The sequence below is a fragment of the Danio rerio genome, chromosome 15, assembly GCF_052040795.2.
Source record: "Danio rerio strain M-AB ecotype USA chromosome 15, GRCz13ab, whole genome shotgun sequence".
Taxonomy (NCBI): Eukaryota; Metazoa; Chordata; class Actinopteri; order Cypriniformes; family Danionidae; genus Danio; species Danio rerio.
The window spans coordinates 1,745,532-1,759,207 of NC_141035.1; the positions used below are offsets into that span (position 1 = coordinate 1,745,532).

The 13,676-nt window shown below is 37.0% G+C and overlaps 1 protein-coding gene across 4 annotated transcripts in view; it reads left to right on the forward strand.

The window, feature by feature from the left end:
• cul3b (cullin 3b) overlaps positions 1–11,141 on the forward strand; it is a 28,114-nt gene extending 16,973 nt beyond the window's left edge. Inside the window, exons 11-16 of one of the 4 annotated variants that reach the window (XR_015508781.1) lie at positions 54–352; positions 2,455–2,551; positions 2,644–2,775; positions 6,316–6,502; positions 7,308–7,453; positions 10,149–11,141. Coding sequence is in view for 1 of the 4 variants with exons in the window: in NM_001190485.1 (NP_001177414.1) it covers positions 228–352; positions 2,455–2,551; positions 2,644–2,775; positions 6,316–6,502; positions 7,308–7,453; positions 10,149–10,280 (819 nt within the window). In the remaining 3 variants the exon portion in view is untranslated. Of the gene's footprint in view, positions 1–53; positions 624–1,966; positions 2,187–2,454; positions 2,552–2,643; positions 2,776–6,315; positions 6,503–7,307; positions 7,454–10,148 lie in introns of those variants that run through there. The other 3 variants (NM_001190485.1, XR_015508779.1, XR_015508780.1) reach the window with 3 other exon arrangements.
• The last annotated feature ends 2,535 nt before the right edge of the window (positions 11,142–13,676 follow it).

The following is a 13,676-nucleotide window of genomic DNA, read 5'->3' on the forward strand; positions in this document are numbered from 1 at the left end:
TCAAACGACTGAAACAATATAACTAGAGAAATCTCCACTGTGCTGAGCGAGAGCGCTCACTGAACAGCGCAGCATCGATGACGGAAGCGTGCCCAGGCCCGATTGTAGTGTGAGTGCGGGCCGTCGTGGGAGACGGGAGGGGGGACAAGCGTGCTTTGGCCCGGTTCGAGGAAACTGTACATAGTATGAGTACGGCCTTAATTGTCTTGATGTTTTCCTCTTCCTAGGTGTCTTTAGGTGGTGTCGACCTCATAGTGAGGGTTCTTACCACGGGATACTGGCCGACCCAATCTGCAACTCCCAAGTGTAACATCCCTCCTTCACCAAGACATGCTTTCGAGGTCTTTAGAAGGTGTTTATTACTGTATTTTAACTAGTTATTTCCAATTGTAAGTTCAAGTTCCAGTTGTGAACCTCAAAACCAGTCATAAGTGTCAACTTTTGTCAAGGTCAAAAATTATTTGCCCCCATTATTAACCAGAGCAAGGAAATTTTCACAGTTATTCCTATAATATTTTTTATTCTGGAGAAAGTCTTATTTGTTTTATTTCAGCTAGAATAAAAGCAGTTTTAAAAGCCATTTTAAGGTCAATATTATTCACCCCCTTCAGCAATATTAATTAGTTTGATTTACTTGCCTAATTACCCTAACTTTACCCTAATTACCCTAGTTAAGCCTTTAAATGTCACTTTAAGCTGAACACTAGTGTCTTGAAGAATATCTAGTCTAATATTATGTGCTGTCATCATGACAAAGAGAAAATAAATCAGTTATTAGAGATGAGTTATTAAAACTATTATGATTAGAAATGTGTTGAAGAAGTCTGCTCTCTTCTCTAAATAGAAGTTGGGGAGGGATATACAATAGGTTAATAATTCAGGAAGCCTACTATTGTATGGTTTGTGAGTGTATGATGATATTTAGATGATAAACAACTATTAAAAATCTAGAATCTAAGGCCACAAAAAATAAAGTACACAGAAAATCACCTTTACAGTTATTAGCAGTGCATATTACTAAGCAAAAATGATTTTTAAAATATGTTTACGGTAGGAAATGTACACAATCTCTTCATAAAAGTTTATTTTTACTTAATTCACCTCATTCTCCGCTGATGAGCGGGCGCTGCCATTGGAATCTTTTTGGCTGGAGACTTCCGGTCTCATTCACTTCCATTCATTTTTAGACGTTAAAAGCTGCTCGTTTCGCTGTTTGATGTTGTAAACTGATATTTCCTTATTATATTATTCTGCTGGGTCTGTATAGTCATGCAAACATTTGTTTGTAGAGCAAGTAGTTCGACTGTTTTCTGCCGTTTATTATTCCTAGTCATTTCTCCCATAGGCGACTGAATGGAAAGTTCTAAGACAATCGTGAAAACAGGCGCACTTCCACATTCCACATAGAGTAAGGTCAATAATCTTAAGATTTTTGGCATAGGAATGAAAATGCTAATTTGCCTCATACGATGTATTTTTGGTTGTGCTGTCACAAGATTAATCATGATTGATTGCATCCCAAATTTATTGTGTTTATATACTTGTATTTGTATGTGTGTGCTAATATGTTCGGTCTTAAAGTATATTTCAACCCATTTCATCTTCATCTTCTGAGGCACAACTCGTTTATTAGAGAAGAAAGAACCGCAATAGCAAAAATTGCTGCAAAAATAATTATATGCACAATATTTTAATACAATGTACAGTTGAGGTCAGAATTATTAGCCCCCCTGTTTTATTTTTTTCCCCAAATTGTGTTTAACGGAGAGCAGATTTTCTTCAGCACATTTCTAATCATTCTAGTTTTAGTAACTCATCTCTAATAACTGATTTATTTTCTCTTTGTCATGATGACTGTAAATAATATTAGACTAGATATTCTTCAAGACACTAGTATTCAGCTTAAAGTGACATTTAAAGGCTTCACTAGGGTAATTAGGGTAACTAGGCAGGTTAGGGTAATTAGGCAAGTTATTGTATAACGATGGTTTGTTCTGTAGAATATCGGAGAAAAATATAGCTTAAAGGGACTAATGATTTTGACCTTTAAATGATGTTTAAAAAATTAAAAACCGCTTTTATTCTAGCCGAAATAAAACAAATAAGACTTTCTCCAGAAGAAACAATATTATAGGAAATACTGTGAAAATTTCTTTGCTCTGTTAAACATCATCTGGGAAATATATAAAAAAGGAAAAAAAATTCAAAGGGGGGCTAATAATTCTGACCTCATCTGTATATGCACAATATTTCCACACTGCCAGTACACACACATTGTGTAAATACAAAATGTTATTTTGCATGCAATTTATTTGTTTGACAGCATGAATGTATGGCTATTCCTACCAATATACATCTGGTTTTTGTTGTTTAGGGTCACATTTGTACATGTCTTTGACTTTATTGCTCCCTCATGGGTTTTTCCATACATTCATATTCCCTCTTTCATTGCAGGTTTTATTTGGCCAAACACAGTGGCAGGCAGCTCACATTGCAGCATCACATGGGTTCAGCAGACCTCAATGCCACTTTTTATGGGCCAATCAAAAAGGTTCAAACTTTCGCTCACAAGTTCATCACAGACGGTAGAGGTAAAAGCACAACGCTCTAACTTCCAGTGCTGCGTGTGTGTTTTTCCTACAGGAAGATGGCTCAGATATGGTCGGCGGGGCTCAGGTTACAGGCTCCAATACCAGGAAACACATTCTTCAGGTTTCCACATTCCAGATGACAATCCTCATGCTTTTCAACAACCGCGAAAAATCCACATTCGAGGTACTGCACACATTGTGTAACGTTTCTTATGGTTATCTCTCGGCTAAATCAGTACAGTAATTTCTACATGCTGCCTTGCATCGTTCTCTAAATCATCAGAACAGAAAAGATACGTGTTGAACCAGCAAGCAGCAGTCATTTCACTAGTGTTCAGCTTAAAGTGGCATTTGAAGGCTTAACTACGTTAATTAGGGTAGGGTTAGGGTAATTAGGCAAGTCATTGTATAACAGTGGTTTGTTCTTTGTTTTCCATATATATACACACACAATACATTCCATACATATATTCAAATGATACACTCCATACATATAGACGATACACTCCTGTCAGGGTCTGGGAGAGAACCTGTGTCTCTGGCATGAGAGGTGAGTCATGTAACCACTGAGCTACAGGAAGTTGATGAACACACGATACACCCCATACATAACACAGTACACTCCATACATATGCACACATGATACATTCTATACATAAACACACACACGATACACTCCATACATATGCACACATGATACATTCTATACATAAACACACACACGATACACTCCATACATATGCACACATGATACATTCTATACATACACACACACACATACACGATACACTCCATACATATGCACACATGATACATTCTATACATAAACACACACACGATACACTCCATACATATGCACACATGATACATTCTATACATACACACACACACATACACGATACACTCCATACATATGCACACATGATACATTCTATACACACACACACACACACACACACACACACACACACATACACGATACACTCCATACATATGCACACATGATACATTCTATACACACACACACACACACATACACGATACACTCCATACATATGCACACATGATACATTCTATACATACACACACACACATACACGATACACTCCATACATATGCACACATGATACATTCTATACACACACACACACACACACACACACATACACGATACACTCCATACATATGCACACATGATACATTCTATACACACACACATACACGATACACTCCATACATATGCACACATGATACATTCTATACACACACACACACATACACGATACACTCCATACATATGCACACATGATACATTCTATACACACACACACATACACGATACACTCCATACATATGCACACATGATACATTCTTTACATACACACACACACACACATACACGATACACTCCATACATATGCACACATGATACATTCTATACACACACACACACACACACATACACGATACACTCCATACATATGCACACATGATACATTCTATACATACACACACACACACACACACATACACGATACACTCCATACATATGCACACATGATACATTCTATACACACACACACACACACACACACACACACGATACACTCCATACATATGCACACATGATACATTCTATACACACACACACACACACACACATACACGATACACTCCATACATATGCACACATGATACATTCTATACATAAACACACACACGATACACTCCATACATATGCACACATGATACATTCTATACATAAACACACACACGATACACTCCATACATATGCACACATGATACATTCTATACATACACACACACACATACACGATACACTCCATACATATGCACACATGATACATTCTATACATAAACACACACACGATACACTCCATACATATGCACACATGATACATTCTATACATACACACACACACATACACGATACACTCCATACATATGCACACATGATACATTCTATACACACACACACACACACACACACACACACACACACATACACGATACACTCCATACATATGCACACATGATACATTCTATACACACACACACACACACATACACGATACACTCCATACATATGCACACATGATACATTCTATACATACACACACACACATACACGATACACTCCATACATATGCACACATGATACATTCTATACACACACACACACACACACACACACATACACGATACACTCCATACATATGCACACATGATACATTCTATACACACACACATACACGATACACTCCATACATATGCACACATGATACATTCTATACACACACACACACATACACGATACACTCCATACATATGCACACATGATACATTCTATACACACACACACATACACGATACACTCCATACATATGCACACATGATACATTCTTTACATACACACACACACACACATACACGATACACTCCATACATATGCACACATGATACATTCTATACACACACACACACACACACATACACGATACACTCCATACATATGCACACATGATACATTCTATACATACACACACACACACACACACATACACGATACACTCCATACATATGCACACATGATACATTCTATACACACACACACACACACACACACACACACGATACACTCCATACATATGCACACATGATACATTCTATACACACACACACACACACACACACACATACACGATACACTCCATACATATGCACACATGATACATTCTATACATAAACACACACACACACACACACACACACACGATACACTCCATACATATGCACACATGATACATTCTATACACACACACACACACATACACGATACACTCCATACATATGCACACATGATACATTCTATACATACACACACACACACACACACACACACACACGATACACTCCATACATATGCACACATGATACATTCTATACATACACACACACACACACACACACACACACACACACACACGATACACTCCATACATATGCACACATGATACATTCTATACACACACACACATACACGATACACTCCATACATATGCACACATGATACATTCTATACACACACACACACACACACGATACACTCCATACATATGCACACATGATACATTCTATACATACACACACACATACACGATACACTCCATACATATGCACACATGATACATTCTATCCATATACACACACTCGATACATTAAATACATAAACACACTATACATATACACTCACACAATACACTCCATACATTCTATAGATATACACACACACACATGATACACTCCATACATATGCACACAAGATACAGAACAAGTGAGTATGCTGAGGGTACACACAATTATTGACCCTCAGAAGTCATAACACCCAAACAGCTCCTGGAAAAAAGTAGGCATACGGAGTATACAAGCCATGACCACACCACTGATCTAGTCAAACATCATGTGCTGTCCTCATGGCAAAGAGAAAAGAAATCAGTCATTAGAAATGAGTTATTAAAACTGTTGTTCTGAAATATGTTGAGAAAAGGGGAGAACATCTCTTCAGCTGTATATTTAGTTGTATATGATGTATTTAATTTGAGTGCACTTACTTTGAAATGGTGATGATTTGATTCGCTTTTGAATGGTCATTTTGCAATAAATGCATTTCTCACATAGTTTTTTTTTTCCTGTGTGTTTGCAGGAGATCCAGCAGGAGACTGATATCCCGGAGAGAGAGCTGGTGCGGGCGCTGCAGTCTCTGGCATGTGGAAAACCCACGCAGAGAGTCCTCACTAAAGAACCCAAGTCTAAAGAGATCGAAAACGGACACGTTTTCACCGTCAACGACCAGTTCACCTCCAGACTACACAGAGTCAAGATTCAGACGGGTGACCTATTTGTTCAGTTTTTCTTAACCCTTGTGTTGCTGTTAGGTCATTTTCATTCACTCTGAGGGGTTTTTGAGGCTTAATTTGGCCACAACTTTCTCTGTGTTTCGGCAAATGGAATAAAATTTGCTGACAAGTTTTATTTTAACACATATTTTAGGAAAATGCTTTGAAAGTTTTTCGAAACCTCAACCTTACTCTCAAATTTACTACTCTTTTGCTATGTTTGGGGCTGTTTTTGACCCATTGACTAATTGACTTGACATCACCAAATCATGCATTGTTGATTACTGATATCATTCATTTATTTTCATTTTGGCTTAATCCATTAATCTGGGGTCACCACAGCGGAATGAACCGCCAACTTATCCAGCATATGGTTTTACGCAGCGGATGCCCTTCCAGCTGTAGGCCATCACTGGGAAACATCAATATGCACACATACACTACGGACACAATTCACCTACACCACATGTTTTTGGACTTCCGGAGGAAACCCATGCCAACACGGGAGAACATACATATACAATGCAAGAGAACATGCAAACTCCACATGGAAATGCCAACTGACACAGCCAGGGTGTGACCTTCTTGCTGTGAGGCGATTGTGCTACCCACTGTGCCATCATGCTGCCTGCTGTTATCACGATAACAGTGATTTTGAAGCTGTAGTTCAAACCAAACCAAATTAAATTGCAATAGTATCGTAAAGTACAATAGGAAACGCTTAATAAAATGAAATGTTGCGTTTTGACAATGATTTTTTAAAGTGTTTTTTATTGAACTGTTTGTCACATCTCTGCAGTTGCAGCCAAACAGGGAGAATCAGACCCTGAGAGGAAGGAGACGCGGCAGAAAGTGGACGATGACCGTAAACATGAAATTGAAGCGGCAATTGTCCGAATTATGAAGTCAAGAAAGAAAATGCAGCACAACGTTCTAGTAGCAGAGGTATGGAGCCTGAGTTTGTACACCAGTAGCATTTATAATATATTCACACACAGTTGAAGTCAGAATTATTCAGCCCCCTGTATATTTTTGTCCTCAATTTCTGATTAATGGAAAGGAAGTTTCATCAAATTTCTAAACATAATATACTTAATAGTTACTATACTTAATAGTTAATATACTTAAAATTACGATTAAAGTTGTTTTTTGTGAGATTGGGCTGGAATAACTGTAATGATGTAAATGGTTATGGAGAGCTAGGTCAACAACTTAAAAATAAATTAGCTATGAATAAATTAGCTATCAATTAGCTAGTTTTCTCAAAATACGTAAAATTATGATTAAAATTAAGTTACGTTTTTTGTGAGATCGTGCTGGAATAACAACTTAAAAATAAATTAGCTATTTTTCTGAAAATACGTAAAATTACGGTTAAAGTTAAATTACGCTTTCTTGTGAGATCGGGCAGGAATAACAGTGTAATGATGGAAGTGTTTATGAAGAGCTATATCAACTTAAAAATAAATGAGCTGAATGAGCTATTTTTCTGAAAATATGTACAGTTATGATTAAAATTAAGTACGTTTTCTTGTGAGATCGGGCAGGAATAACAGTGATGGAAGAATTAATGGAAAGCTATGTCAGCCATTAAAAATAAATAGCTTAATTAGCTACTTTTCGGAAAATACGTAAAATTACAATTAAAGTTACTTTACGCTTACTTGTGAGATCGGTCTGGAATAACAGTGTGATGATGTAAGTGTTTATGGAGAGCTACATTAAAATACGTAAAAATAAATTACCTATGAATTAGCAATTTTTCTGAAAATATGTACAATTACGATTAAAGTTAAGTGCGTTTTCTTGTGAGATCGGGCCGGAATAACAGTGATGGTGGTAGTGTTAATGGAGAGCTCGATCAACAACTTAAAAAATTAGCTGAATTAGCTATTTTTCAGAAAATACGTAAAATTACAAATAAAGTTATGTTACGCTTGTGAGATCGAGCTGGAACATCAGTTTGATGATGTAAATTTGAAGTTAAGTTATGTTTTCTCGTGAGATCGGGCTGGAATAACAATGGAATGATGGTAGTGTTTATGGAGAGCTAGCTAAACAACTTAAAAATAAATTAGCCATGAATTAGCTACTTTTCTCAAAAAACGTAAAATTACGAATAAAGTTAAGTTACGATTTCTTGTGAGATCGGGCTGAAATAACAGTGTAATGATGGTAGTGATTATGGAAAGCTAGGTCAACCACTTTAAAAACATTAGCTATGAATTAGCTACTTTTCGGAAAATGCATAAAATTACAATTACATTTTTTTTACGTTTTCTTGTGAGATCGAGCTGGAATAACAGTGTGATGATATAAATGTTTATAGAGAGCTAGGTGAACAGCTTAAAAATAAAAGAGCTAAATTTGCAATAAATTGGCTACTTTTTTGAAAATATGTAAAACTACGATTAAAGTTACGATCATGTTGTCTTGTGAGATTGGTCTAGAATAACTGTGATAGTGGTAGCAGTAGCGTTTATGTTAGCTATGAAATAACTATTTGGAAAGTACGTAGAATTACGATTAAAGTTGTTTTACGTTTTCTTGTGACATTGAGCTGGAATAACAGTGTAATGATGTAAGTCTATATGGAGAGGTAGGTCAACAACTTTAAAATATATTTAAGTTGAATTAGCTATGAAATTAGCCTTTTTGAAAATGCATAAAATTATTATTTAATTTAGGTTACGTTTTCTCATAAGATCAGTCTTGAATAACAGTTTGATGATGGAAGTGTTTATGGAGAGCTAGCTCAACTTGAAAATAAATTATCTACATTAGCTACTTTTCCGAAAATATGTAAAATTATGATTGAAGTCAAGTCATTCCAGCAATTTTTTAGTTACTGAAAATACAAACAGTTATGATTAAAGTTAAGTTACGTTTTCACGTGAGATTGCGCTGTAAAACAATGTAATGATGGTAGAGTTTATGGAGAGCAACGTCAACAACTTAAAAATAAATTAGCTGAATTAGCTATGAATTAGCTACTTTTCTAAAAATACGTAAAACTACGATTAAAGTTACGATTATGTTTTCTTGTGAGATCGTGCTGGAATAGCAGCAAAATGATGGTAGTGAATATGGAAAGCTAGATCAACCACTCTAAAAAAATTTTGCTGAATTAGCTATGAATTAGCTACTTTTCAGAAAATACGTAAAATTATGATTAAAGTTGTGTTACGTTTTCTTGTGAGATCGGGCTGGAATAACAGTGTGATGATGTAAATGTTTATGGAGAGCTATGTCCACAACTTAAAAAATAAATTAGCTGAATTAGCTACTTTTTGAAAATACGTACAACTACGATTAATGTTACGTTTGCTTGTGAGATCGGGCTGGAATAAAAGTGTGATGATGTAAATGTTTATGGAGAGCTACGTCAACAACTTAAAAAATACATTAGCTGAATTAGCTATGAATTAGCTACTTTCTGAAAATACGTACAACTACGATTAAAGTTACGTTTACTTGTGAGTTCGGGCTGGAATAACAGTGTGATGATGGTAGTGTTTATGGAGAGCTACGTTAAAAACTTTAAAAACTATTAAAGTGTTGAATATTACACTTTTTGTTTTCGTTATTTGACATTTGTTATCAGAACTAACAGAAACTTGTGTGTTTTGTTTTTCTGTAGGTAACCCAGCAGCTGAGGGCGCGATTCCTTCCAAGTCCTGTGGTCATTAAAAAACGTATTGAAGGACTTATTGAGAGAGAATATTTGGCGAGAACGCCGGAGGATCGCAAAGTGTACACATACGTAGCATGAACAAGGAGCGAAATCAAATCTGAAAGAGCGAGTGAGAGCGAGCAAACCTTTTTTTTTGTTGTTGTTTTATTTTTTTTTACACCCTCACATATCCGTTTTTTTTTCTTTGCCATTTTTGTCAATTGTGCTGGGAATAAACTGGGAAGAAAACCCTCGACTTGTTTTAAAATGTTCTTACCGATTCCCGCCAGGCTTTCCACTGGATGCGATTCAAAGACTTTTACAGAAGGTGTTGCTGGTGTCTGTGAGAGAAATTATTATTTTCTTTTTTATTTATTTTATTATATTATTTTGTGCGTGTGGGTGGGTGCATGTATGTGTGTGTGTGTTTGTGTTCTTGTAATTCTACATACAAATTAATGAATTCGCACATTTTCCCAGTAGATTCCAAGATCAATCATGTTATTGAGTTGTTTTTTCCCCATTGTGTTTTTTTTTGGGCGTCCCCCTTCTTATGTCTGTGAAAGTGTGCATTTCTGTGCGCTTTAGAGGTTATGTTTGGTTCAAAGTAAGCTCTTATTGAACACAGATTTAACATTTACACGACAAATAAAAAGTTGTTTTTTTCCCCTTTCCATTTCTCTCTCTCTCTCTCTCTCTCTCTCTCTTTTAATGTCTAATATGGCCAATTGTAAAAAACAAAGGCGTTTTATTTTAAAAGGGCTCTCGATTGCGGTTTAAAGAGGGATGCGGGATGCAGTTTGTGTTATCAGCATTATTGTATTTCATTGTGTATAAATTGTAAGATAATTGTTATTGTACTCTATGCTGAAGTGAACTGTACAGGGCCTCGTTTTCATCATTAAATGTAGAAAAAGAACGAAAAAAAGATAATAAAAGCACTGGCCATTTTGGGTCAAACTGTTTGTCTTGCTTTCATCTATTTTTTGCCATGAGGGAAGTTAAAACGTGTGAAATTACACCAGACTAGTACCAGGTTGCAGTGGCGCCCCCAGAAAATTTTCTTAGGGGTGGCCAGAAGAGGCCGCTCCAAATCTTGGGGTGGCACACAAAAAAAATAATGAATTCAGTGTAATGTTATATTTTTGTTTCTGGTAAATGAAATAATGTAGTTTTATTCATTTAATTAATTCTAGCTACTTGAAATATTGCAATTTATTCTTTGAAATAATTCAGCAAGTACATGTGCAAACCAAATAAAAATCTATGTTTAGTTTAAAAACACTTTTCATATACTGTATAAATGACTTCTTTTTTTACGTGCCTTTATTGTACATCATACGAGATATGCCATGTCTAAAATTAATGAAGATTAATGAGTTTATTATTCCCAGTGATGGGTTGCAGCTGGAAGGGCATCCGCTGTGTAAAAATGTGCTAGATAAGTTGGCGGTTCATTCTGCTGTGGTGACCCTGGATTAATAAAGGGACTAAGCCGAAAAGAAAATGAATGAAAGAATAATGAGTTTATTAATTACCCAAACAAATGAACAAACTGAACAAAAGGCATTACTATACACACTCACTATACCTAATAATATTATTTATCCATATTGCTTTTTGAACCATTTTATTAATGCAGCTTCTTCTATTGATATACTGTAGCTTAAGGTAAATATTAAATAGCCATTGCTGTCTATCGGGGAGGGTAGTGGTGGTTCTAGTTTAAATGACACCCTGGGCGAACCACCCTATACACCCCCACCTCTCTTGAATTGTTAAATTTGTTATTCAATAAATATAACAATTTATTTATATTTATTCTAAATAAATACAATTAATATTAATATACAATTATTATTCTAAATAAATAACAGAAATCAGTCCTAAATATTACTGGAAAACAACAACTGGAGTGATATGCCAACATCACTTAAGAAACCTTTTGCATGAAAATTAATTATGACAATTCTAAAGAATACAAAAAATGTATTATAGAATTATCTGTGGTCTTAGACCAGATCATGGCTGAGAAATCATGTTATGAAGTCTTACCTCCCTGACTCATTATCCCTCCTTTCTGCTTTAAAGACATGCTTAGTGAAAGTAACATCATCATCATCATCATCATTATATAATATAAACTTTAAACGACTTTCAAAACTCGCTGCGTGCCGACACTTCTGCACAAAAGGCTGTTACTCCGGTTTCACGGCGCATGAGCGGTGCCTATTATGTCGGCGTGCATGCAAACAACCAACCGGGATTCACACAGGAGTGCGTGAGGCGCGCGGGAATGGTTTTCCGCGCGCATGCGTCAGTTTGCTTTCACCAGCATTGAACCAGAGGGGGAGAGCTACGTCAGTAACACCAACAATAATTTAGTGACTGCATTTTATTTATTTATTTATGTATTTATTTATTTATCTAAATATTGGGAATTTATAAGTTCATTTAAATCAATAATGTCAACCGCAAAATTATATTGGGGTGGCCAAAGGGGTGGCCAGAGTTTACCGAGGGGTGGCCGTGGCCACCCCTGGCCACCCCTTGGAGGCGCCCCTGCCAGGTTGGACCTCCTTTTGCCTTCAGGACTGCCTTAATGCTTTGTGGCCCGATCCACCACATCCCAAAGCTGCTTTATTGGATTGAGCTCTGGTGACTGTGGAGGCCATTTGAGTACAGTGAACTCATCGTCATGTTCAGGAAACCAGTCTGAGATGATTGAGCTTTATGACATGCTGCGTTATCCTGCTGGAAGTAGCCATCAGAAGATGGAGACACTGTGCTCATAAAGGGATGGACATGGTCAGCAGCAATACTCAGGTAGGATGTGGCGTTGACAAGATGCTCGATTAGTACTAAGTGGGCCAAAGTGTGCCAAGAAAATCTCCCCCACACCATTACACCACCACCAGCCTGAACCGCTGATACAAGGCAGGATGATCCATGCTTTCATGTTGTTGAGGCCAAATTCTGACCCGAGCATCCGAATGTGTCAGCAGAAATGGAGACCCATCAGAGCAGCAACGTTTCTCCAATCTTCTATTGTCCAGTTTTGGTGAGTCTGTGTGAATTGTAGCCTCAGTTTCCTGTTCTTAGCTGACAGGAGCGGCACCCGGTGTGCTCTTCTGCTGCTGTAGCCCATCCGCCTCAAGGTTGGACGTGTTGTGTGTTCAGAGATGCTCTTCTGCAGAGCTCGGTTGTAACGAGTGCTTATTTGAGTTACTGTTGCCTTTCTATCAGCTGGAACCAGTCTGGCCATTCTCCACTGACCTCTGGCATCAACAAGGCATTTGCACCCACAGAACTGCCGCTCACTGGATATTTCCTCTTTGTCTGAGCATTCTCTGTAAACCCTAGAGATAGTTGTGCGTGAAAATCCCAGTAGATCAGCAGTTTCTGCAATACTCAGAGCAGCCCGTCTGGCACCAACAACCATGCCACGCTCAGAGTCACTTAAATCCCCTTTCTTCCCCATTCTGATGCTCACTC